This window comes from Aotus nancymaae, unplaced genomic scaffold, assembly GCF_030222135.1.
Source record: "Aotus nancymaae isolate 86718 unplaced genomic scaffold, 86718_ANA_hifiasm-v0.15.2.pri h1tg000041l, whole genome shotgun sequence".
In the NCBI taxonomy this organism is placed as follows: Eukaryota; Metazoa; Chordata; class Mammalia; order Primates; family Aotidae; genus Aotus; species Aotus nancymaae.
This window is the reverse complement of record NW_026988455.1, coordinates 9728801-9754382: the sequence shown is the minus strand read 5'-3', so window position 1 is coordinate 9754382 and position 25582 is coordinate 9728801. Positions and strand designations below refer to the sequence as shown.

The window sequence follows — 25582 nt, the reverse complement described above, 5'->3', positions numbered from 1 at the left end:
CAAGTATATACTACTTAAGAATATCTTTGCCCTGAGATATTTTATGATCTGCAAGGGAAGGTTGTTTACTTTAGCATTTTCTAAGGATTGTTCCTAGTTGTTAAGTGGGAAAATATGGTTGCTTGTTCAATAGACTTGGGAAATCCTAAGTGAAGCAAAGTTTATCAGCTATCTTTATCAAAAGACTGCTTAGGATTTAGTATTTTTATATATATATACAGTAAATATCCAAAGAGACCTGTAGTGTGTATACCTAATTTATTTGTCCATGGACTCTTTTCTTTGCTCTTGTTGGAACTGTGTCTAATATGAAACAAACCCTGGGAAATTGTTTTAGATTAAACTTTTTTCTTATAACAGTAGTACATAAATAATGACCGTACTGTGGAATGTATTTTCCTAGTTAAAGAAAAAAATAGGTTGTGTATGGTGGCTCATGCCTATAATCCCAACACTTTGGGAGGCTGAGGTAGAAGGATCTTTTGATTCCAGGAGTTTGAGATCACCCTGGGCAACAAAGTGAGACCCTGTCTCTACAACGAAAACAAACTAGCCAGGTGTGGTGGTCCACACCTGTGGTCCCAGCTACTTGGGAGGCTGAAGCAGGAGGATTGCTTGAGCCCAGGAGGTCAAGGCTGCAGTGAGCCATGTTTGTGCCACTCCATTTCAGCCTGGGGGGCAGAATGAGACCCTGTCTCAAAATTAAATAAATACAGAAATAAAATTAAGTGATACCAGACAACCAAAGGAGACTGCAAGTATGTGATAGATTCTGTTTTGTGTATTTTTACTTTGAATTTGTTATAAGCATGCATTATACTCTTACCTACTTTTATTATTTGAAATTCTTTGATATATCTGCTGAGACTCATTTCTGGTAGATTTTTGTGTATGTGCTTTTGTAGTTTTGGAATAGGGGCTTGTCTTCCCCTGGGCTTGCTTTGTGGGAAACCTGGGTTGAGGCTGTACCCTCTAGAACTGTTTTACTTTCCAAGGGGTATCACTAGCAAGGGAAAACTTTTTTTTTTTTTTTTTTTTTGAGGCAGAGTTTCGCTCTTGTTGCCCAGGCTGGAGTGCAATGGCGCTATCTCGGCTCACTGCAACCTCTACCTCCCGGGTTCTAGCGATTCTCCTGCCTCAGCCTCTCAAATAGCAGGGATTATAGGCATGCACCACCACACCCTGCTAATTTTGTATTTTTAGTAGAGGCGGGGTTACTCCACATTGGTCATGCTGGTCTCGAACTCCCGAACTCAGCTGATCCGCCCACCTCAGCCTCCCAAAGTGCTGGGATTACAGGCATGAGCCACCGCGCCCAGCCAACCTGGGAATTATTATTAATTTCTTAGTTTGTAGCTTCCTGGGACCATGCAGATGACATAAATTCAAACCCCAAATCCAAGGGTGAATAGGCCTATTGTTACGAATTCACAGAGGAGACTCCCCTGCAACCCTCCCTACAACTTTATTATCTCCTTGTGTCAGTGAATAGGTTTTTTAAAACTACTCTTTGGCTGGGAGTGTAGTTCTTTGAAACTTTCAGCTTTATACAGGTGGCTTAGTTCCAATTGTCTGTATTGTCTGAAGGTCTTATCTCACATGCTTTTAATGCCTTCTGAAACACAAACCAGATTAGGTGCAGTGGCTTATGCCTATAATCCCAGCACTTTGATAGACTGAGATGAGAGGATCACTTGACCCCAGGAGTTCAAGACCAGCCTGGGCAACAAAGTGAGACTCCATCTCAGAAGAAATAAAACAAAATAAACATAAAAACCTTTTGATTATTGAGGAGATCAGTAAATTTCCCCACTCAGTGGTAGTTTATAGACTGCATTCTGACTTTTGGTTTCCTCAGGGAATTTCCCTTTCATTCTTGCAAGTCTGTGTAAGATTTATATTTAGAAGTATTCATTGAAAGACAATGCTTTGTTTGTTTGTTTGTTTGTTTGTTTGTTTGTTTATTTGAGATGGAGTTTCACTCTTGCTGCCTAGACTGGAGTGCAATGGTGTGATCTCAGTTCACTGGAACCTCCAGTTCCCAGGTTCCCAGGTTGAAATGATTCTACTGCCCCAGCCTCCTGAGTAGCTGGGATCACAGGCATCCGCCACAATGCCCAGTTAATTTTTGGTATTTTTCATAGAGACAGGGTTTCACAATGTTGACCAGGCTGGTCTCGAACTCCTAACCTCAGGTGATTCACTCACCTTGACCTCTCCAAGTGCTGGGATTACAGGTGTGAGCCACCACACTGGCCAGACTATGCATTTAAAAAGATGTTTTTTTGTTGTCTACTTAGGTAATCTAGGTTTCTGTATTGCCAAAACTGGAAATTCATGGATTACTTTTATAATAAATGCTAAAGTTGTTTTTTATTGTTAAAAAAATTCTTTTTACATATAAATTAAATATATAATGCTAGTGTGTTATCAGGGAGGTAGTGCCCTTTTTGTAGTTTGTTCTTATTTGCACATAAACCACTTATATTTATTTCACTTATCACAGGGGGGGTACTAGTCTTTTACTTTCCTTTTAGATGTAACCTTCTGTAATGGAAGATGATTGAAGACAAGGGGCCTCGTGTTGCTGACTACTTTGTTGTAGCAGGATTAACTGATGTTTCAAAGCCTCTTGAAGAAGAAATTCACTTCAATGATGCCTGTCATAAAGTAGCTAAACCAAAAGAACCTATTACAGATGTTTCAGTTATTATCAAATCTCTTGGGGAGGAAGTCCCACGGGATTATATTTGTATTGATGTTACCCCAACTGGATTGTCAGCTGATCTCAATAATGGAAGTCTTGTGGGGCCACAGATTTACCTTTGCTATAGAAGAGGAAGAGATAAGCCTCCACTTACAGATCTGGGGTAAGTTTTTTTTTTTTTTAAATGACTTATTGTTATTAATTCAAGTAATATGCCTTGTAAATTTTGAGAATAACTATTCATTTTGTTCATTAACAGATGTATGGCAGATTTAGAAAAATAGACAAGTTTGTATTCCGAAACCTGTATTCTCTTCCTGTTTCCTTTTGTCTTTCTTTATCCTTCAGTTCCCAGCACTCTCAGCTTGCCTGGGTTTCTTTCTGTTAGAGGCATGGGAGAGAATTTGAAAAATATTTACAGGAAAGTACTAGAAAATTAATGTATTAACCTGATTGGAAAATTTTTGATTATTTTTTAAGTATGAAAAAGGCTTTTAAGCATGTTAAAATAATTGTTATAGATGGATTCTTTTTCCTTTTTTTTTTTTTTTTTTTTTAAAGAGACAGGGTTGATCTCTGTCACCCAGGCTAGAGTACAGTGGCATGATCATAGTTCACTATAGCCTCAAATTCCTGGCCTCAAGTGATTCTCCTGCCTCAGCTTCCTGATGAGTAGCTGAGACTATAGGTACACGCCATCATGCTTGAGATCATGCCATTGCACTCCAGCCTGGGTGGCAGAGTGAGACTCCGTCTGAAAACAAAAAAAACAATATGTAGCTTTTTTTTTTTTTAACTAATGGCAAAGGTTTGCAATTAAAGTACAAATCAATGAATTCAATGAGAGAATAAACTAATATTAAAGCACTCTGATTTCTTAGTGTCCCTAAGTGCTTAAGTATGGAAAACTTACTGAATGGATGCCAGATCCACCCTGTACTAAAAGCCTATAATTTTACCCCAACAAAGAAAAAATAAAAGCCTAGTGCCTCACTCAGACTTTTGATTAAGGATGGATTTGAAGTTACATTCTCTTAGAAAGCCTAAAACTATCTCTCAAAGCTAAGAAAAGTACTGGAGATAAAAGTGTGCAAGCTACCATATATAGTTAGGCAAGTAACCTTTTGTAAAATTTTAGCTTTGGCCAAAATGCAAGTTGCTCTTTCTAAAGAAGATGTTTGCTTTAGAGACAAAAAATAAATTAATAGCCATATTAAATAGTATGTCAAAACAGGTGCCTTCACATTTAATTGTTGCCTTTCTCTGGTATATATATATTTTGAGACAGAGTCTGGCTTTGTCACCCAGCCTAGAGTACAATGTCATGATCTTGTCTCACTGCAGCCTCCGCCTCCTAGGTTCAAGCGATTCTTCTGCCTTAGCCTCCTGAGTAGCTGAGATTACAGGCACCCTCCACCATGCCTGGCTAATTGTTGTTATTTTTAGCAGAGATGGGGTTTTGCCATGTTGACCAGGCTGGTCTCGAACTCCTAACCTCAGGTGATCCACCTTCCTCAGCCTCCCAAAGTGCTAGGATTACAGGTGTGAGCCACTGCCCCCAGCCTCTGGTTTATATTAACAAACACAATGGTTTATCAGAATTTTTCCTTATATTATTTAAGTTTTTGGTGGGAAAAAGAGTTATTCATTAATTTATACAAGACCGTGCAATTCAAAATTGCAGTAAGATTGGAATATTTTTACCATATTGCTATATTTAAGGATCAGTTGATGATGCCTGAGAATATTACTTTTCATATTTAAAGTGCTTTGTGTTTTTGTATATTGATTTTTTAAAATTTATTTTTAGGGTTTTATATGACTGGAAAGAAAGATTGAAACAGGGTTGTGAAATTATTCAGACTACTCCCTATGGGCGCCCCGCAAATATTAGTGGCAGTACCTCATCACAAAGAATTTATATCACTTACCGAAGAGCCTCTGAAAACATGACTCAGAATACATTGGCTGTCACTGACATATGTATTATTATACCCAGTAAAGGAGAAAGCCCACCACACACGTTCTGCAAAGTTGACAAGAATCTCAATAACAGTATGGTAAGTGACTTGTTTGCGCTGATAACATTAACCACTGATGAAAAGAGCATAATTTTAAATAACTCTTTTTTAAAACAGCATAGTATAATTACAGAATTGAAAACTATGTTTTTAAAGATGTTAGATATTTTGTTTTTTTGAAAGTACTTTGGTTGTACTTTCAAAAGAAACTATGCAAAGAACTTTTTTTTTTAATTAAAAAAATAATTCCCCCCACCCTTTCTGCCCACTACAAAAGCAATGCACTAACCATGAGTATCCTTCCATTTGTGGACTAGATCTCACACCATACATTTACCTATTTGAGGACATGACTTTAGCGGTCCTCCCTACTTTTTGAAAATCACTGGTTTTTCCCTCCCTATTTTCTCCAACATGCAAAAATTTCTTATCTTTGCAAAACTTCTTGATCTCACACTCCTCTCCTTTCATTGATGCATTCCATTGTCCTTTACAGTAAAAATTCTGGAAAGAGTTGAGTATATTCTGCCTCATTCCTCACTTTGCTCTTTCTAGTCAGCCTTTGTCTCCATCACTCCATCAAGATTTCTCTTGTTGTCATATCCAGAAATCAGTTCTTCATCTTAATTTTTCAGCAGGTTTCTACATAAATGATTACTTCTACCTTCTTGAAACAGTGCCGTGGAGAAGAAATATACTTTCTTCTTAGGTAGTCTCTTGCTTTTTCCTTTTACCTCACCAGCCATTCCCTTTGTGCCTTTCCTAATTGCTTTTCGTCTCCCCATCTCTACACAGTGGAGTGCCTCGTGGTTCAGTCCTCAAAGCATTTATCTTCACCACCTAAACATGCTCCTTTGGTGATCTAATCATTTAAATACAGGCCATGTGTGGATGACCTTTAAATTTGTCTAATCTGGACTTCTCTAATTCATCATCCCTTCTTGAATATCTTATCTAATGGAGCGTCTCAAATTTAATATGTCCAAAACTGAACTCCTGGTGTTCCCCTCCAAACCTGCTAATCCCCATAGTCTTCCCTATCTAGCAAATGATAATTCCATTCTTCTGGTAACTCACACTGAAAAACCTTGGAGTAAACTTAACTTTTATCTTCTTCTCATTCAGTTCTTCTGTAAACTCTGTTAACAAATTTCAGAATGTATCTTGAACATGGCCACTTCTCAGCCCCTCTATTGCCATAACCCTGGTCTAAGCCATAATAGTCTCTTAAAGGGCTTATTGCGGTAGTTTCCTAATCAGGGGTCAGTCAAATTTCTTCTTTAAAGAGCTAGATAATAAATTAGGTTTTATAGGTAATATACAGTCTGTCCCATAGTCATCTTTTTTTTTTTTTTTAACCCTTTAAAAAAGCAAAAACTAGGCTGGGCGCGGTGGCTCAAGCCTGTAATCCCAGCACTTTGGGAGGCCGAGGCGGGTGGATCACGAGGTCAAGAGATCGAGACCATCCTGGTCAACATGGTGAAACCCCATCTCTACTAAAAATACAAAAATTAGCTGGGTATGGTGGTGCATGCCTGTAATCCCAGCTACTCGGGAGGCTGAGGCAGGAGAATTGCCTGAACCCAGGAGGTGGAGGTTGCGGTGAGCCGAGATCACGCCATTGCACTCCAGCCTGGGTAACAAGAGCGAAACTCCGTCTCAAAAAAAAAAAAAAAGCAAAAACTATTCTTAGTTTAGATATATAAGAACAAACCTTGGGTCAATTGCAGGCCATAGTTTTCCATCTAACTGATCAATTCTTCCATTTCTGCTCTCTCTAGCCTATTCTTTGCATAGATAAGAGTGATCCTTTAAAAGCATAAATCAGATAATATCACTACTCTGCTTAAAACCCTTCATGGTTTCCCATCTCGCTCTTAATAAAAGCCAAAGTTCTTTCATGCATCATCTTTAACTGTCTTGTCTTTGTTCTTTTATTGCTGTTTTAAGTTTTTTAAAAAAGAAATGTATATTCAAAGGAAATTGGAGGGCAGGGTGTATACAAATTGTAGATCTATGAAGTAGAAAGTGAAAGTTCTTGTTCCTACTTCCATGTTTTGCCAGGGGTAACAATGAGCAATTTGACTTGTGCCCTTCCAGACCCTTTTGTGTTCACGTATGTGGAATATATACAATAAATTAATCCTCTGTTTTTTAAAAATTTGATTTTTTTGTATTTCTTTTTCCCTTTTTAAAATTGGGATATATGTGCAGGTTTGTTACAAAGGTATATATTGCATAATGCTGAGGTTTAGGATGTGATTGAACCCATCACTCATATAGTGAGCACAGTACCCAATAGGTGGTTTATTAGCCCTTGCTTTCCTCCTTGTCTTCCCCCTCTGGTAGTTTAGTGTCTTTTGTTCCCAACTTTATGTCCAGGTATACCCAATGTTCAGCTCTTACATATATGTGAGAAAATGCAGTATTTGGTTTTCTGTTTCTGCATTAGTTTGCTTAGGATAATCGCCTCTAGCTGCATCCATGTTGCTGCATTCTTTTTTTATGATTTGATAGTATTCAAAAAACGGAAATTTCTTGATATCTAATATAAGCCTTTTTTCTATCTTTTATCAGTTTATATAACTTTCTACTTAATTCTTTTAACAACTGCATATTATTCCAGAAAATACAAATGCAGAATGATGAATACAAGTTATTTTTAGCTTCTTCCATTCCTGGTAATGCTGCTTTGATTAACCCTGTGCATTTTCTGTGGATATTTGAGTATCTCTGGAAGAATAAGTAATTATAAGTGGAATTGATGGGTCTATGAGTATGCTGACCATTTTGAAAGTGTTGATATATTGTTCTGAAAACGCCATGGCAGTTAGTACTCCCAGCAGCCATAGTTTATGAAAATACTATTTCCTAGGTTCCCATACCTCACCAACATTGGTTGTTATCAATTATTGACTTTTTTATTTTTTATTTTTTTAACTATTGAGTTTTAAATTATTGATTACATAACAAGCAAGAAATTGTTCTAATTTTAATTTGCATTTCTTTGCTTACTGTGGAGGTTGATAACATTTTAATATATTAAATAGTAAATATACTTAATATCAGTGTATTAAATATATTATTGAATGGCTAAATATTATTGTATTACATGGATGTGCCACAATTTATTTATTACCTTTTTTTGTAAAGACCTTTAGATTCTGGTTTTCTAAAATATTGCAAGCAAGCTGTTATGAACATACTTATAACTAAATCTTCTATAAAACAAGTTGCATTTATTTAGCTCTTCTGTGCTATACACTGTTCTAAGTAATTCATATTCAATAACTCAGTTAATCCACACAACCACCCTGAATAGGTATTTTCTCCCCATTTTATAAAGAAGAAAATTTGAGAGTTAAAGAGGTGGTTACTTTCCCATGATCATACCTTCAATAAGTGGTTAGAGCAAGATTCAAATTCAGGCTGCAGAACTCCAGAACCAAACTCCTGAACACTGTACTGCATTAGTTACTTCCTTAATGGTTCGTCCTGGAATTTCTGAATCAAAGCATATATTTACATTAAGATTTTTATCCAGAGGAGCTGGGCGTGGTGGCTTACGCCTGTAATCCCAGCACTTTCAGAGGCCAAGGCCGGTGGATCACGAGATCAGGAGATGGAGACCATCCTGGCTAATACAGTAAAACCCCATCTCTACTAAAAAAAATTAGCCGGGTGTGGTGGCACGCACCTGTAGTCCCAGCTACTCGGGAGGCTGAGGCAGAAGAATCGCTTGAACTCAGGAGGTGGAGGTTGCAGTGAGCCAAGATCGTGCCTTTGCACTCCAGCTGTAGTGACAGAGTGAGACTCTGTCTCAAAAAAACAAAACAAAAACCGGCTTGAGAGAACTCACTGGCTCCCCTTTCCCCTTAAAAAAAAAAAAAAAAAGATTTTTATCCAGAAGGGTTTAGCCCATTAAAATTCCTACCAATAAAATACAAGAGTATTGATTTTTTTTTTCGTAATTTTGTCAACAGTTGGGTCTCTTTTTTCTTTTTTTCTACTGCAACTGCTCTAAATAAACAATTGGGGTTTTCTTTTTGTTTTTTTAGAGACAGGGTCTTGTTCTGTTGCCCAGGCTGTAGTATAGTGTCCTGATCATTGCTCATGCAGCCGTGACCTCCTGGGCTCAAGTGATCCTCCTACATTAACCTCTTGAGTAGCACCACCATATCCAGCTAATTTTTTTTTTTTTTTTTTTTTTGAGACAGAGTTTCGCTCTTGTTACCCAGGCTGGAGTGCAATGGTGCGATCTCGGCTCACCACAACCTCTGCCTCCTGGGTTCAAGCAATTCTCCTGCCTCAGCCTCCTGAGTAGCTGGGACTACAGGCGTGCGCCACCATGCCCAGCTAATTTTTGTATTTTTAGTAGAGACGGGGATTCACCTTGTTGACCAGGATGGTCTCGATCTCTTGACCTCGTGATCCACCCGCCTCAGCCTCCCAAAGTGCTTGGGATTACAGGTGTGAGCCACTGCGCCCAGCCATATCCAGCTAATTTTTAGCACCACCACATCCGACTAATTTTTAACTTTTTTGGAGATTTGGGGATTCCCTGCATATCCCAGGCTGCTCTTGAACTCCTGAGCTCCAGCAGTCCTCTTACTTACTTCAGCCTCCTAAAGTGCTGGGATTACAGACGTGAGCCACTGTGCCTGGACAACAATTGGGTTTTTAATCACAAAATTTTAAATTTAATTTTTCTTTCTTTTCCTAGAGATAGGATCTTGCTCTGTCACCCAAGCTGGAGTATAGCAGTGGCATGATCATAGCTCACTATAGCCTGAAATTCCTGGGCTAAAGTGATTCTCCTACTTCAGCCTCCCAGATAACTGAAACTACAGGCATATGCCACCATGCTCGACTAATTTTCAAAATGTTTTGTAGATATTGGGTCTTACTGTATTGCCCAGGCAGGTCTTGAACTTCTGGCCTCAAGCAGTCCTCTTGCTTTGGCCTCCCAAAGCACTGGGATTACAGGCATGAGCTACTTTGCTTAACTGTAGATTTAATTTAACTTAATATTTTTTTTTTCACGCTGTCTTATGGTGTGGATTTTAAAAAATTTTTTTTTATTTTTCTTAAAATTTAATCTCTTAATAGTTTAGAGCAGATATTTACAGTGTCCTGTTATAATTATATAAATTAACACTTTGCTAAGATCTAAAGACTTTGTACACATTTCAACATTTATTAAGTTTTTGTGTAAGTTGACTTTTTAAAAATTTATGTATTTTTCTGAAGTATAGGGAAGCAGACACGTGGTGACATCTCTCAAGTTTGCGTGTCCATTTCAGACCACTCACCTTATCTCCATTTAGTTCTTCACTTGGATGTCTAATCGATGTTTCAAATTTAACATGTCTAAAACTGAACCCCTTATCTGCACCCCAAAATCTGCTTTATCCACAGTTTTCTCCATCTCAATTGAGCTGCTTCCTTGCTGTTACTCAGGCATTGGCATTGCATTGTCTTTGACTCTCTCATACTGTATGTAATCAGATAAGATTTTTTTTTGTCTATGTTTTCAGAATAGACCCAGAATTTTACCTCTTTTCATCATTCCCACTGTTGCTACCCTTATTCAGACTCTCATAATTTTTGCCTGGATTACTAATCCAAAACAATTATGAGTACCTGCTTTATTCTTTGTGTCCTGTCCCCGCTTCTCAATATAGTACTCAGAGTGACCTTTTAACTGTAAGTCGAATAATGCCTCTCTTCTGCTCAAAACCTTCTAAGGGCTTTCACTATCTTCAAGAGTAGTAAAAGCCAAAATCCTTAAAACAGCCTAATAGAACCCACATGATCTGGCTTCCTTCTCTCATTTATTTACTCTTTTCTGCTGTCATTGCCTCTTTAGCCCTTAGGTCATGATAGGTGTACTTTCTTAGGGCCTTTCTTCTTGACATTCCCTCTACCGAGAAACCTCTGCTCCAAGATTAATTCATTCAGGAAATACTTTATGGAGCACCTATAATGTGCTAGGCACTGTTTTAGGTATTAATGATAACATAGAATGTTGAACTTTTCAGAGTAGAGGAAAATTCGATGATAATAAATTTCAAACAAATAACTTTTAAAGTATAGTATGTTAGAAAGTCGTTAAGTGCTGTAGTAAAAAAGAAAACTTAGAGTAGCATAAAAGGGTATTGGAAGTAGTGGGGAATGGGTTGCAATTTTAAATTGAGTGGTCAGGGAAACCCTTATTTGAAAGTAATATTTGAAGACAGTAAGGAAGTTAATCATTCACATATCACAGCCAAAGAATGTTTGAAATGTACAGAACAATCTATGTGACAGGCTTCATGGAGGGAGCATTCCTGGCATGTTTTGGAAACAATAAGGAAAATGGTGTGTCTTAAAGCAGAGTAAATTATGGGGAGAATAAAGAGATTGAAATGGGGGGTAGATGATTAGGGCCTTTAGGTGATTGTAAGGACTCTGGCTTTTATTCTGAGTGAGACTGAGATTTTGAACAGAACAGTGACATGCTCTGACATTTGATTTAAAAGGATCACTCGTCTGTATAGTTATAGACTGTGGTGGGAAGCAAAGGTGGAAGAAGGAAGACCATTTGGGAGATTATTGCAATCCAGGAGAGTAGGAGTGGAGTTGTACAAATCACATTAATTGTAATAATAAAAATTTTTATTATATACTCCATTTAATTATCAATGACATTACACTTCTTTATTTGAATGGATTGTTTAAGGAATGTGTATCATAAAACTATTTTACCCTTATTTCAAAATTTTAAATAAATTATTTATGTATTTATTTAGTAATACTTATTGAACTACCATCTGTGAGCCCTTGGGAATACAGTGGTGAAGAAAACAAAGTCCCTACCCTCATTGAGCATATATTCAAATAAGAAAGACAATGAACAAACAAATATAGCATGTAATGACAAATAGTCTAAAGAATAAAAACGGTGGCACAGTGGCTCACGCCTGTAATTCCAACATGTTGGGAGGCCGAGACGGATGGATCACTTGAGGTCAGGAGTTGGAGACCAGCCTGGCCAACATAGTGAAACCCCATCTCTACTAAAAATACAAAAATTAGCTGGATGTGGTGGTGTGCATGCCTGTAATCCCAGCTACTCCTGGAGGCTGAGGCAGGAAAATCGCTTGAACCTGGGGAGGTGGTGGTTGCAGTGAGCTGAGATTGCGACTCCATCTCAAAAAAAAAAAAAAAAAAAAAAATCAGGCAGTCATGGTGATGCATGCCTGTAATCCCAGCTACTTGGGAGGCTGAGGCACGAGAATCACTTAAACCCAGGAGGTGAAGGTTGCAGTGGGCCAAGATTGCACCATTGCACTCCAGCCTGGGTGACAGAGCAAGACTCCATTTAAAAAAAAAAGATTTGGAAGTTAAGTTGTTCTTTTAAGCAGTGGCGATTAAAGCCTGATTTGGAAATGAATTTGGGAGAAAATAGGAAGTAAGGAAGTGGACTGAACAAATTATAACTCTTGAGGCATAAAAAGGATTGTAGAAAAACCTGGCAATATCTGAAACAGATTGTGGAGTTGAAGGTATGCACTTGAGTAGGTATTTTTTAGTTTATCATTTATACCCACATTTTGGACTTAGAATAAAATCTAAATGGTTGTGGCTTAGCTTTGTTTAAAAGAGTCAAGTTTTTTCATGTTATTGCTGTTGCAAGGGAAAAAAATTATAATTTACTTCTGAAAGAAAAGTGGACAATGATTCCAATAAAATGTTGACAAAACAGCCAACTGAAAATAGCAGAGAGAAATCTGTTACTACATTTTAGATAATACATACTGGAGAGCTCAAGATTCCGTTTTATCAAGTTCCTACCTTTTTAAAATTAAATCATACTTCTTTTTTTTTTTTTTTAAATCCAGTGGGGATCGGCAGTATACTTGTGTTATAAAAAATCGGTGGCAAAGACGAACACTATATCTTACAAAGCTGGTAAGTGTTATTTTTCATGGAATACTTCATATATAAATGTATTACAGGGCCTGGAAAGGTTAAAGAAAAGAAAAAACCTGCCTAGGATGTGTTATCGGGACTGGGAATACAATTCGTATCTTTTGATTCTCATTTTTGTCTTCACTCATTTGTTTATTGGATGCTTAATGGAAGATTAATTAATTTTTTTTGAGATTGAGTTTTGCTCTTGTTGCCCAAGCTGGAGTGCAATGGCGCCATCTCAGGTCACTGCAACCTCTGCCTCCTGGGTTCAAAGTTTTTAAATTAGCAGAAGTATGGGAAAATGTATTTATTTTCATTTTAAATTAATATTTCTTTAACACTTAGATTTAGTAAGAGCTGTAGCTCACATGCAATTATGTTTCATAATAATGAAAAATATAATAAACCAATTTGGAGTTTTATAATGCATAGTCAAAATGTCCAATTTTCAGAGATCCCAAAATATCAAAATAGTGATTTTATTTACAAGAGAACAGATTCAGTCTTTTAAAAATTGCTTTTATGCAGGGCACAGTAGCCTGTAGTTCCAGCTTTTTGGGAGGCTGAGGCAGGAGGATTGTTTAAGACCACGAGTTCAAGGCCAGTCTGGGCAATATAGACCTTATTTTTAAAAGTGTATACATATGCATGTATATACATGTATGTGTTTAGAGTTCTAGACTCAAGTTTCTCTTCTACGTTTTTTTTTTTTTTTTGAGACAGGGTCTCATTCAGTTGCTCAGGCTGGAGTACAGTGGCATGATTATAGCTCATTGCAACCTCAGATTCTTAGGCTCAGGGGATCCTCTTGCCTTAGTCTCCCTAGTACCTTGGTCTTCAGGTGCATCCCAATACGCCTGGCTAATTTTTAAAATTTTTGTAGAGACATGGTCTTGCTTATTTGGCCCAGGTTGGTCTCAAATTCCTGGGCTCAAGCACTCCTCACACCTTAGCCTCCCAAAATGATGGGATTACAGGTGTGAGCCACCATACCCGGCCTCTGTTTTTTTGAATCTACAATTGATTACTTTTTTTTTTTTTTTTTTGAGACACGGTCTTACTCTGTTGCCTAGGCTAGAGTGCAGTGGCATGATCATAGCTCACTGCAACCTTGAACTACTGGGCTCAGGCAATCCTCACACATCAGCCTCCCAAGTAACAGACTACTGAGAGTACATGGCGGCATGTGCTGGCATGACCAGCTAATTTTTTTTTTTTTCAAGTAGAGATAGAGTCTTGCTATATTGCCCAGGATGCTCTTGAACTCCTTGGCTCAAGTGATCCTTCCACTTCAGCCTCCCAAAGTGCTGAGATTACAGGCATGAGCCACTATACTGGTCTTCATCACTATTTCTATACTTCCTTTATGACTTTATTATTACCTCGTGACCTGAGAGTGTAGTACAGAGTTTACTACAGATCCTCATGGGACCTATTTGCTGGCTAGATGTAATGAAATAATTTTAGAACTGCCTTGGACTTTAGATTATCTACTTCATCTCATTTTATAGATGAGAAAACCATCTCATCTATAGTCCTCTAGTATATCATTTGTCCAAAGTCACAGAGATACTAGTGGCAGAACCAACAACCACTTACATTCCCCCAGTTTATCTTTTTGTCTTTGTGGCTATGTCTAGTGATAGTTTCTACTTGACTTTAAGGGCTTTATGGCCAGGGAACCTATTTTCTATATCTAGTCCCACAAAATGAAGTACAGGGTTCTTCCTGGAATGTATTCAATGGAAGATACATGGACCATTTTCCAGACTAGTTTACCTAATGTGAAATCATAGGCCATTTAAAACTCTATCTTCTGCAACAGCTGGGGCTGCAAATAAATAAATAAAATAAAATAAAGTAAAACAAAACAACTCTATCTTCGGCCGGGCGCGGTGGCTCATGCCTGTAATCCCAGCACTTTGCGAGGCTGAGGCAGGTGGATCATGAGGTCAGGAGATCATGACCATCCTGGATAACACAGTGAAGCCCCGTCTCTACTAAAAGCAAAACAAAACAAAAATGCTATCTTCATATAATGTGGTGTTATTTAGAAACTGAGCTTGAGTTGATACTATTCCTAAGACATTGTAAATATGTGACTCTCCTATTTTTATGAGTAATTTTCCTGTATTTATGCTAGAAGTTAACATATACTCCTATGGGATATGAATTTTAATGTGTAAAAGCCCCCGAGGGAAAGTTATTGACAGCTGATGAAGTAGATAGATTAAAATTAACCATAAACTTAGTATGCTTTTTAAGGTAGTGTGACCACAAACTGAATTTTTAGGAGTATGTTTGTGCATTTCTATAAGATTACCTTTTTCTTGTTAGCTTTAACATAGCCTTTGTGGATGAAGCTTGATAAATACTAAGCAGTTAGCTAATAGTTATAATGTTTAAGGATTAAAATCTCTATGAATCCCACTGAAGCATTCAGTGTTATTTGATGAACATATATATAATGCTTTGGCATTCCACATGTATGAAATGATAAAACATTTTATTATCATTGAAATAATAAACACCTAAATTCAAGAGATGATTACCTAATATTTATTATTGTTTTTATAGGTCTAATTTGTAGATATCCTCAGGAAGATTATGAGTCATTCTCACTATCAGAATCTGTTCCTCTGTTTTGTTTACCAATGGGTGCAACCATTGAATGTTGGCCATCAAATAGCAAATACCCTCTCCCAGTATTTTCTACATTTGTTTTAACTGGAGCCTCAGCTGAAAAGGTATTATGTGTTTGACAAACTGTATCTGCAAGTTTCTTGTATATTTTCCAGTTTTTTATAATGCAAGGAATTGTATGGGAAAAACTGATTAAATTTAATGCTTTATGCATACTTTGCCACTTGCTTGAAATAACTGTATCTAGGGATGTAGGAAAAGAGAATTTTTATTCTGTCCCATACACATAAATGCTTTATTATGACTATGGTGAAAGATTTTTTTCATCATCGAATGATGATCCTTCATTAGTTCATTTTCTGTGATAAAGAAGGTTTGAAAGTAACATTATTAAATATGTAATACAATTTAGAATCATAGATGATAGTTGGAAGGGACCTGGAAATTATCAAGTCTAACAATCTCATTTTATGGATAGGGAAATTGAGGTCCCGAGAAATTCAATGAATTGCCCAAAGTTGGAATTTGTATTTCCTTACCTAAATTTTCATCTCACTTTCTACCAAGTAATTATTTTCAATCATTTTCTTATAGAGAATATTGATACAATTGCTTCCACTCTTTATAAAACAATTAATCAAAACATCTTTTCTTTCGATAGTAAGGAGACATAAGAATAGGCCTATATAGTTCTTACATACGTCAAGAAAGCAGGAGGGGTGTCTCTTCATTACTGTGTTCTTAATACCTGGCATCTCACCTGGCTCATAGCAAGCATTTATTAAATATTTAACTGATGATGTGATTTGGACACAGGATACAAAGTGTATTTACTGGATATTTTACTTGTTTTGCAGATTTATGGTGCTGCTATTCAGTTTTATGAACCATACTCTGAGGAGAATCTCACAGAAAAACAGAGACTTCTTTTGGGTTTAACATCAGCAGATGGGAAGTCTGATAGTTCCAAAACAGTTCATACTAGTAAATGCATCTGTCTTCTTTCTCACTGGCCTTTTTTTGATGCATTCAGAAAGTTTCTGACTTTTCTATATCGTTATTCCATCTCTGGACCTCACGTCCTTCCAATTGAGAAGTAAGTTAAAAGTGTTCTTGGTTCAACATTTGACAGATTTTTCTATTATGTGGCAAATTTGTATTGACAACTGGGTAAATTTTATGTGGATGCTAGATTTCTTAAGAGTTATTTGAAAAAAGTAGTTTATTTCAGTCAGGTAATATTTCTCCATTGTATGTTTATAGTCTTGTTATTTTAAATAATTTTATTTCCAATGAGATGAAATTAATGTTTCATTTGTTTAATGCTCTTGTGAAGTTTAGAGAACCTAATCTAGACAAATATTGAAAATTTTCTACTAATTTTTAAATTCTTATTTTACATATAATATTTCTTACTAGGGCTGGGTGTGATGGCTCACACCCATAATCTCAGCACTTCGGGAAGCTGAGGCAGGCAGATCACTTGAGTCCAGGAGTTCAAGACCAGCCTGAGCAACATGGCATAACAGCATGTCTAAAAAGTACAAAAATTAGTTGGACATGGCCCATGCCTGTAGTCCTAGCTGCTCTGGAGGACAGGGCACGACAATCACTTGAACCTAGAAAGTGGAGGTTGCAGTGAGCTGCGATCATGCCACTGCACTCCAGCCTGGGGGACAGAGGGAGACCCTGTCTCAAAAAAAAGAGAAAAATTCCTTACTGTATTTACATATTATGAATGTGAAGGAGAAATTATTTTTTCTTTGACAATATACACAATAATGGAATTGCCCGATCTACTCATTTTAAAGATAATAAACCCATTACATGTTAATAAATGCCTTTTTTGAAAAATAACTTTTCCAAAGCTAAAAAAAAACTTTAGTGAGAAGAATAGCATTGTTTTATATTTTTGCAAATATCTAAAATGTCTAGCTTAATTGAACATAGCTGGGCTCCAGTGTATGGTCCTGCATTTAATCTGTTGCAGTAGTTGTTTTGGTTGAAGTATATGGAGAAAGCCTGGCCTCCCACAGATAGGTAGGTTGAAAAGGGAGGGATTTTGGATAATATTTTTAGAAAGTTGTGGACATTCTTTTTTTTTTTTTGACACTGCACCAAGCTTGACAAGTGCTGGTTCTTACATTTACAATGTGGAATCTGAAACTTTAGCAATGAACTTTGTCAGTTACATTAAAAACTATTGGTCTGGTTGGGCGTGGTGGCTCACACCTGTAATCCCAGCACTTTGGGAGGCTGAGGCAGGCGGATCACCTGAGGTCAGGAGTTCAAGACCAGCCTGGGCAACATGATGAAACCCCGTCTCTGAAAAAAAAAAAAAGAAATACAAAAATTAGCTGGCTGTGGCAGCAGGCACCTGTAATCCCTCCTCTGGAGGCTGAGGCAGGGAGAATTGCTTGAACCCAGAAGTTGGAAGTTTCAGTGAGCCAAGATTGTACCACTACTCTCCAGCCTGGGTGACAGAGCAAGACTCTGTCTCCAAAAAAAAAAGATCTATTGGTCTGCTTGACTCTGTGTGGAACTTTTATTTATGCATTATTTTGTAATATTGAGCATTAGTCATTTGAAAAATACTGATTTGCCAAATTAAGTGCATCTTCCAAATGTAGACGCATTTTATTATTAATATTAAAATATCACGTTCATCCATGTCCCTACAAAGGACGCAAACTCATCATTTTTGATGGCTGCATAATATTCCATGGTGTATATGTGCCACATTTTCCCTGTCCAGTCTATCATCGATGGGCATTTGGATTGGTTCCAGGTCTTTGCTATTGTAAACTGTGCTGCAATGAACATTCGTGTGCATGTGTCCTTATAGTAGAACGATTTATAATCCTTTGGATATATACCCAGTAATGGGATTGCTGGGTCAAATGGAATTTCTATTTCTAGGTCCTTGAGGAATCGCCACACTGCCTTCCACAATGGTTGAACTAATAATTTACACTCCCACCAATAGTGTAAAAGTGTTCCTATTTCTCCACATCCTCTCCAGCATCTGTTGTCTCCAGATTTTTTAATGATCGCCATTCTAACTGGCGTGAGATGGTATCTCAATGTAGTTTTGATTTGCATTTCTCTAATGACCAGTGATGATGAGCATTTTTTCATATGTTTGTTGGCCTCGTGTATGTCTTCTTTTGTAAAGTATCTGTTCATGTCCTTCGCCCACTTTTGAATGGGCTTGTTTGTTTTTTTCTTGTAAATCTGTTTTAGTTCTTTGTAAATTCTGGATATCAGCCCTTTGTCAGATGGGTAAGCTGCAAAAATTTTTTCCCATTCTGTCGGTTGCCGATTCACTCTAGTGACTGTTTCTTTTGCTGTGCAGAAGCTTAAATACTAGACACTGTGTGAAGTGTTTTACATATATTAGTCACATTTAAAGCTGATGACACCCTATGAAGCAGAAAACATTATCATCTATATTTTATAGAAGAAATAGGCACAGAGAAGCTAAGTAATTTGAACAAGATCACACAGCTAATAAGTGGTAGCACATGATAGGAAATCACACTAATTTCAGAGCTTGAACTCAACCACTATGCTGAGAAAGGAATTTGGCATTTCTGCTGATGATCAATGCAGAAGTAGATAACAATAGCAGCAACTTCGTTTTAAAAACAAAAAGGATTTGCTGTTTGTATTTTACTAAATGCATAAATTTCTTGATTTCAAAGTTTCTCTAAATCAATCACCATAAAATGAGAGACATCTAACTACTCAGGCTGGACTTAGTCAAGATTCTCTGTATCTGTAAATGGCTTTTAATTAGATTGTAATTGAACCCTCCCCTCAATAGAGTAGCTTTGATATCTTTATGCTAAGTGACCAAAGAATGCATTGCTATAGAGAAGGGCTAGGAAGAGAAATGAGAAAGATTGTTTTCCCGAGGTTTGCCTGAGGGATATGGCAGGGAAGGCCCAGAGGTACAATTACTAGGAGCACATGAGACCAATGCTCTAAAGACTCAACTCTCTTTCGCATATAAATTATTTAAAATTTTTCATACAGCTTGTAATAATAATCCTCATTCTATACAATATTCAGCAGAACACAATTCCAACCAAATATGTTAATATACCTAACACTGATATTTAAGATTCTTGTTTCATAGTTGAGAAGTCATATGAGAAATAAAGATTTTAAAATAGAAAAAAAAATCACATTTGTTAATATCACCACCTATCTTAGAAAAGTTTTTGAGCATTAGGAAGCGGTCATGCTTATGGTGGCAGAATTCTAATTTCCACTTGAAAGTTTGTATTTAATTATTGGCAAATACTGCTAGTTATTTTCTTTGAAGCAACAGGTTCACTTTGTTCATTTTTGTATAGAAAATATCTGTTGAATAATACTCAACACTGGATAACCTTAGTTTGTCAGTCGTCTTTCTTTTTTTTCCTTTCCTTTTTTTTTTGAGATGGAGTTTTGCACTTGTTGCCCAGGCTAGAGTGCGATGGTGTGATCTTGGCTTACTGTAACCTCTGTCTCCTGGGTTCAAGTGATTCTTCTGCCTCAGCCTCCTGAATAGCTGGGATTACAGGAGCATGCCACCATGCCTGGCTAATTTGTATTTTTGGTAGAGATGGGGTTTGCCATGTTGGTTAGGCTGGTCTTGAACTCCTAACCTCAGGTAAAATACCTGCCTCAGCCTCCCAAAGTGCTGGGATTACAGATGTGAACCACTGCACCCGGAATGTCAGTCACTTTTCAAACAAAAATGTGCCCTGTGGGAAAAAACCAGCAAATTCACTCACAACTCAGTCGCACAAGTGCATTTCCAAAATGGACAACCCTTGTAATTCTGTACACAACAGAAGTTCTTTATGTATACTTTCCCTTTCATCAAACAGAATTTTTTAGATATACACTATAGCCAAAACTTAATAAAATTAGTAATATTTACTGCTAATGTTGACACTCTTTTACTGTGAGTGTATAGTAGTAAAGAATATAGCAACTACTAGTACACTTTGCTGCCACTGCCTTGATTCATACTAAGTCACCAGCAGTTTTACTCTCAGTGCTCTTGCACTGTCAGTGCAAATGTCAACATCGTGCGAAAAGCAAATGACATCATATGATTTTTTTTGATTGCTTGGTTTTTTTTAATTGTTCTTTTTCTTTTTCTTTCTTTTTTTTTTTTTTCTTATAGAGATGGGGTTTCACCATGTTGGCCAGGCTGGTCTTGAAATCCTGCTCTCAGGTGATCCGCCCGCCTCTGCCTCCCAAAGTACTGGGATTACAGGCTTGAGCCCACTACGCCTGGCCTTTGTTTTTATTTTTCGACACAGAATCTGGTTCTGTTGCCCAGAGTGGGGTACAGTGGTGCAATCTCAACTCACTGCAACCTCTGCCTCTTGGGCTCAAGTGATTCTCATGCCTCAACCTCCTGAGCAGCTGGGATTACAGGCATGTGCCACCATGCTTAGCTGATTTTTGTATTTTTGATAGAGAAAGGGTTTTACCATATTGGCCAGGCTGGTCTCAAACTCCTGACCTCAAGTGATCTGCCCAGCTCAGCCTCCCAAAATGCCAAGATTACAAGTGTGAGCCACTGAGCCTTGCATGTTTTTGGTTTTTGGTTTTTTTTTTTTCTTTTTGAGACGTAGTCTCGGTCTGTTGCCCAGGCTGGTGGCCAGTGGCACGATATCAACTCACTGCAACCTCCGCCTCCTGGGTTCAAGTAGTTCTCTGCCTCAGCCTCTCAAGTAGCTGGGACTACCGATGCTTGCCACCACGCCCAACTAAATTTTGTGTTTTTAGTAGAAACAAGGTTTCACTATCTTGGCCAGGTTGGTCTTGAACTCCTCACCTCGTGATCCACCCGCCTCAGCCTCCCAGAGTGCTGGGATTACAGGCCTGAGCTACCGCACCCGACCTATTTTTGTTTTTGAAGCAGTGTCTCACTCTGTTGCCCAGGCTGGAGTGCAGTGGCATGATCATGGCTCACTGCAGGCTGGACCTTCTGGGCTCAAGCCATCCTCTCACCTCAGCCCCTCCAAGTAGCTGGGAGTACAGGCACATGCCATCATGCCCACCTAATTTTTGTATTTTTTTGTAGAGACGGGTTTCACCATGTTGCCTAGGCTGGTCTTGAACTCTTGGGCTCAATCAGTTCACCTGCCTCAGCCTCCCAAAGTGTTGGGATTACTGTACCTGGTCGACATCGTATCATTATTATTATAAAAATAGTTTTCACCTTGCAGATCTTCCCTGAATGGATCTTCAAGATCTTTAGGGGTTTGTGAATCTGCTTTGTTTTCTGCTTTTCTAACTACTTCATAATTCAAACAGATGTATGTGCTGTGGTAGTCATCGCCTGCTTAACATTTGTTTAGATTATGAATACTTTAATGGTAGGCACTGGTGGCTTTATGCCTTTTTTACATTTCCTATCATGTCTTTTTACATAGTAAACAGTCAGAACATGTTTGTAAATTAATAAATTTCTAATATTATATATCTAGTTGGCATTTTCTCAGTTCTGAAACCAAGATGATTTTGAAATAATGTTTTTTAAAAAATAATACAAACATATTCAGACTGGAACAAAAATTTTAAAAAAATTCAGAAATAAAATAGCTTATTCCCCCCCACCCCACCAGAAAGATTTTTCACTATGATTGCCTTTCTTCTATTCCATAGTGTTCAAAACAAAACCCATAAATCTAGCTTTTATCCATCTTATTCTGGGAGAAAACTTACAAAATCAGTAATAGAAATTTTAATGTATTAATAGAAAATATACTCTTCATCTTTTAGAAGCTATTAAACTGTTTCATTATTTCTGGAGCACCTTAGGTGTTTGTTGTATATAAAATATGAGCAATTGACTGAAAAGCATATTATAAATATAAGAATTTACTTTTTGGGTAATTTCCCAATCACTGATACCTCATATATAATCTACTTAAGGAGAGGTAAAAGTTAAGCAGACTTTTAAGACAGTGATAACAAATATTGTTGACTGTGAATACCTATTAATGTGAAAAGTCACTGGGTTTAGACAGAAGCAACTTTAATGGGATGAATGATTTTTGGTTGTTCACTTGTTTTCATAGTATTAGGGATTTCAAAATAATAGGTACTCAGGACTTTTTACTCAACTTGGACTTGTGCTAACATGTTGACCTTTACAGCATATGGTGTTCACTTTGGAATCACTTACACTTTTGTTTGTTTTCAAGGCATATTTCTCATTTTATGCATAAAGTTCCTTTTCCATCTCCTCAGAGACCACGGATTTTAGTTCAGGTAAGGCTTTTTTGTTTTTGATTTGGGGGACCTGTGAGTTTTTATTGGCTCTGTCAAAATGTAACATAATAATAACAGTTTTGATTGAGGGAAAAAACCTAATGAGATTTAGAGAGGAGCAGATACTATTCTCTGTTGTAGTTTGGGGCCTTTGTATTTTATTAACTCCTCCTAGACATCTGTGTTTCTTAGAGAAAGGGGTTCAAGAATTAAAGAAGTAGGTTGAAGTAGACATTTTGAATACATAGAAAGGAACTGTTTTCCCCTAAATTTGTTGTAGGTATTTGAAAGTTTGTGCCTTTGGCAATTATTTAATAAGTTAAATGTGTTAGAATAGATATAAGGAAGAGTTGTATGTGCATAAATTTGAAAATGTAGATAAGAGTAATTATTATATTCATACAGATAAAATATCTAAAAAATATTATTTTGAGCTTTAAATTCAGTCCACATGTCATTTCTGTCTTATTTCCTGGTATTTAGTGTAAGAAAATACATAGCACACTTTTATGTTTAGATACCCAAAAAATATTGTTTTACAGTGGAAGTTAGCAAACTTTTTTGGTTATTGGTCATACACTAAATATTTTAGTCTTTATAGGTCATCTGCTCTCTATCACAACTATTCAGCTCTGCTGTTATAGCACAAGAGCAGTTAGGTAATATGTAAAGAATGAGCATGCTACATTTCAGTAAAACTTTATTTATAAAAACAGGCAATCTATGGATTTGTCATGTAGGCTATAGGTTTGTTGACCCTGGTATTATGATGTTAAATGAATAATTTAGTCTTTCAATGTGAATTTGTTAAAATGGCGTTGGGGAAACCATTGAGGACAGAAGAAAAGAGAGGATTCACAGTAAGAAGAGTTAGTAGTTGGAAGGGGTTGGGACATGTTTTTCAAGAACTTAGTGAGTGATATAAATTGTTCTGATACTGGTAAATGGATATAGTAAAACTTCATGGGCATAATCATTATCCTATATATTTTTAACAAAAAGTATGTTTTAAAATTCATCTTTATGTTTCAAATTCTTTATTTTAAATCTTCTTCCAGTTATCACCACATGATAATCTGATTCTCAGTCAGCCTGTGTCTTCACCTCTTCCACTAAGGCAAGTAAAACCTCATTTCTATTCATTTTTCTTTCAATCTAACATAACATCCAAATATTTTCTTTTTCCTAGCTGAAATTTCAAATTTTGATGGAAATACTTCTCATTTAACTATTTCTTCTCTAAATTCCTTTTACTTAATATTTTGGTTGTAGTTATTGAAGAAAAAAACTTTTATAATAATGTTTTACATTTTTTATATCTGTTAATACCAAGTACCGACTGTTGTGTAAGTGTGTGTATGTATTTATATATGTAGATTATGAGAACAATTGTTTTTAGCTTTAATTGACCTCTGAAGAATATTCAAATGCAATTAACTTTTTTCTTTTTTAAATGCAATTAATTTTAAATTTAACCCAAAAGAAAAAAAAAATAGTTCTAATTATTAAACTGTAGGACAATGTATTTTATTACCTTAAAAGTTCAGAGAAATTATGAAGTATGTTTTCTCTACAGTATCCTTTCTTGAAATTTGATTAGCTGTGTAATTTTTTTCATTAGAGAAATGGTTACAATCTAATTAAGTTATATAGCAGATACCTAAGGGAGACCAGCTGCCATCTTTGACATTAATTTTGTAAGAATTGCAGATTATTTCATCACTAGCTCTCAGCCCAGAGTGACCAGTGTTTTCTTAACTTTGTTTATGCTGAAAATAAACTAGAAACATTGACTGAGACTATGTATGTCACTCCAAATTACATAAAGCACTTTTTTTAGGTAACAGCTTTATTGAGATATATGTTCACATATCATATAATTCATCCCATTAAAGTGTATTATTTGATAGTTGTATTCATAGAGTTCTGCAGCTGTCACTGTAATAAATTTTAGAACATTTTTGTCACCCTAAAAAGAAACTCTTCACCCTTCAGCAGTTAACCTCCTTAATTCCTCCCATCCGTAACACACATACCCCTTTCCAGCCCTAGGCAACCACTAATAAACATTCTGTCTTTGTACTCTGTCTATACTGGACATTTTATATAAATGGAATCATACAATATGTAGTCTGGCTTCTTTGACTTAGATTAATGTTTCCAAAGTTTATTCATGTTACATCATGTATCAGTACTTCTTTTTATTGCCAAATAATATTTTATTGTATGGATATACCTTGCATTTATCTGCTTATCAATTGATAGACACTTGGGATAGTTCCACATTTTGCCTACTATGAACATCCCCAAATTTTTTTGTGGACATATGTTTTCATTTACCAGGAGGCTTTTGTTATTAGTTTTGCTTTATTTAAAAAAAATTAATCCAGTGAAACTAGTTGTTTAGCCTTATATAAACAAAATACTCACTGGCTTACTGAACTGTTTGCTTTGTCAGTTCAGTATTTTGTTACTATATAGAAGGCCTAAGTTTGTTGTTTTCATTATTAACTTGCTTTGTATGTGTATCTCATCATTTTATACCTCTTGATTTCCTATTACTGTTATCACTACAATAGTAAAGATTATCTAGTCATAAATCTAAGTTTTAATGTGTATTTACCTTAGGGAAGTGGGCCTGTAAGTCATACGGTTTTTGTGGTAATCACAGTGAAACATAGGCCATGTTCAAAAAACTTCCATTTAAGGATTTACTTTTATACCATCCCTTTTATAAATTGCATTCTTTATTTGGACATTATCTACTTGACAGATCTTTTTATATGAAATGAAGCAGATGACTTTTCATTTTCCTTATTGAATATGATGCAAAAGAATGATTTTGGAATCTCCTAAAACTGCATTGTTTTCATAGTGTGTTTGTGATTTAGTGTTTTCCTTGCATCATAGCAGTAATCATGTTTAACAGTGAATGTATAATATGTATAATACCAATCATACCCTAATCAAC

The 25582-nt window shown here is 36.5% G+C and overlaps 1 protein-coding gene across 14 annotated transcripts in view; it reads left to right on the top strand.

The window, feature by feature from the left end:
- The window catches only part of DENND4A (DENN domain containing 4A), a 152321-nt gene that overhangs the window by 45437 nt on the left and 81302 nt on the right, over positions 1-25582 (top strand). For 13 of the 14 annotated variants that reach the window (XM_064361451.1, XM_064361447.1, XM_064361454.1 and 10 more), the window contains 7 exons: positions 2538-2870; positions 4518-4767; positions 12612-12681; positions 15262-15431; positions 16185-16423; positions 22545-22611; positions 23670-23728. In XM_064361451.1, coding sequence (XP_064217521.1) covers positions 2560-2870; positions 4518-4767; positions 12612-12681; positions 15262-15431; positions 16185-16423; positions 22545-22611; positions 23670-23728 — 1166 coding nt within the window. In that variant the 5' untranslated portion in view covers positions 2538-2559. Of the gene's footprint in view, positions 1-2518; positions 2871-4517; positions 4768-12611; positions 12682-15261; positions 15432-16184; positions 16424-22544; positions 22612-23669; positions 23729-25582 lie in introns of all 14 variants that reach the window. The other variant, XM_064361445.1, reaches the window with a different exon arrangement.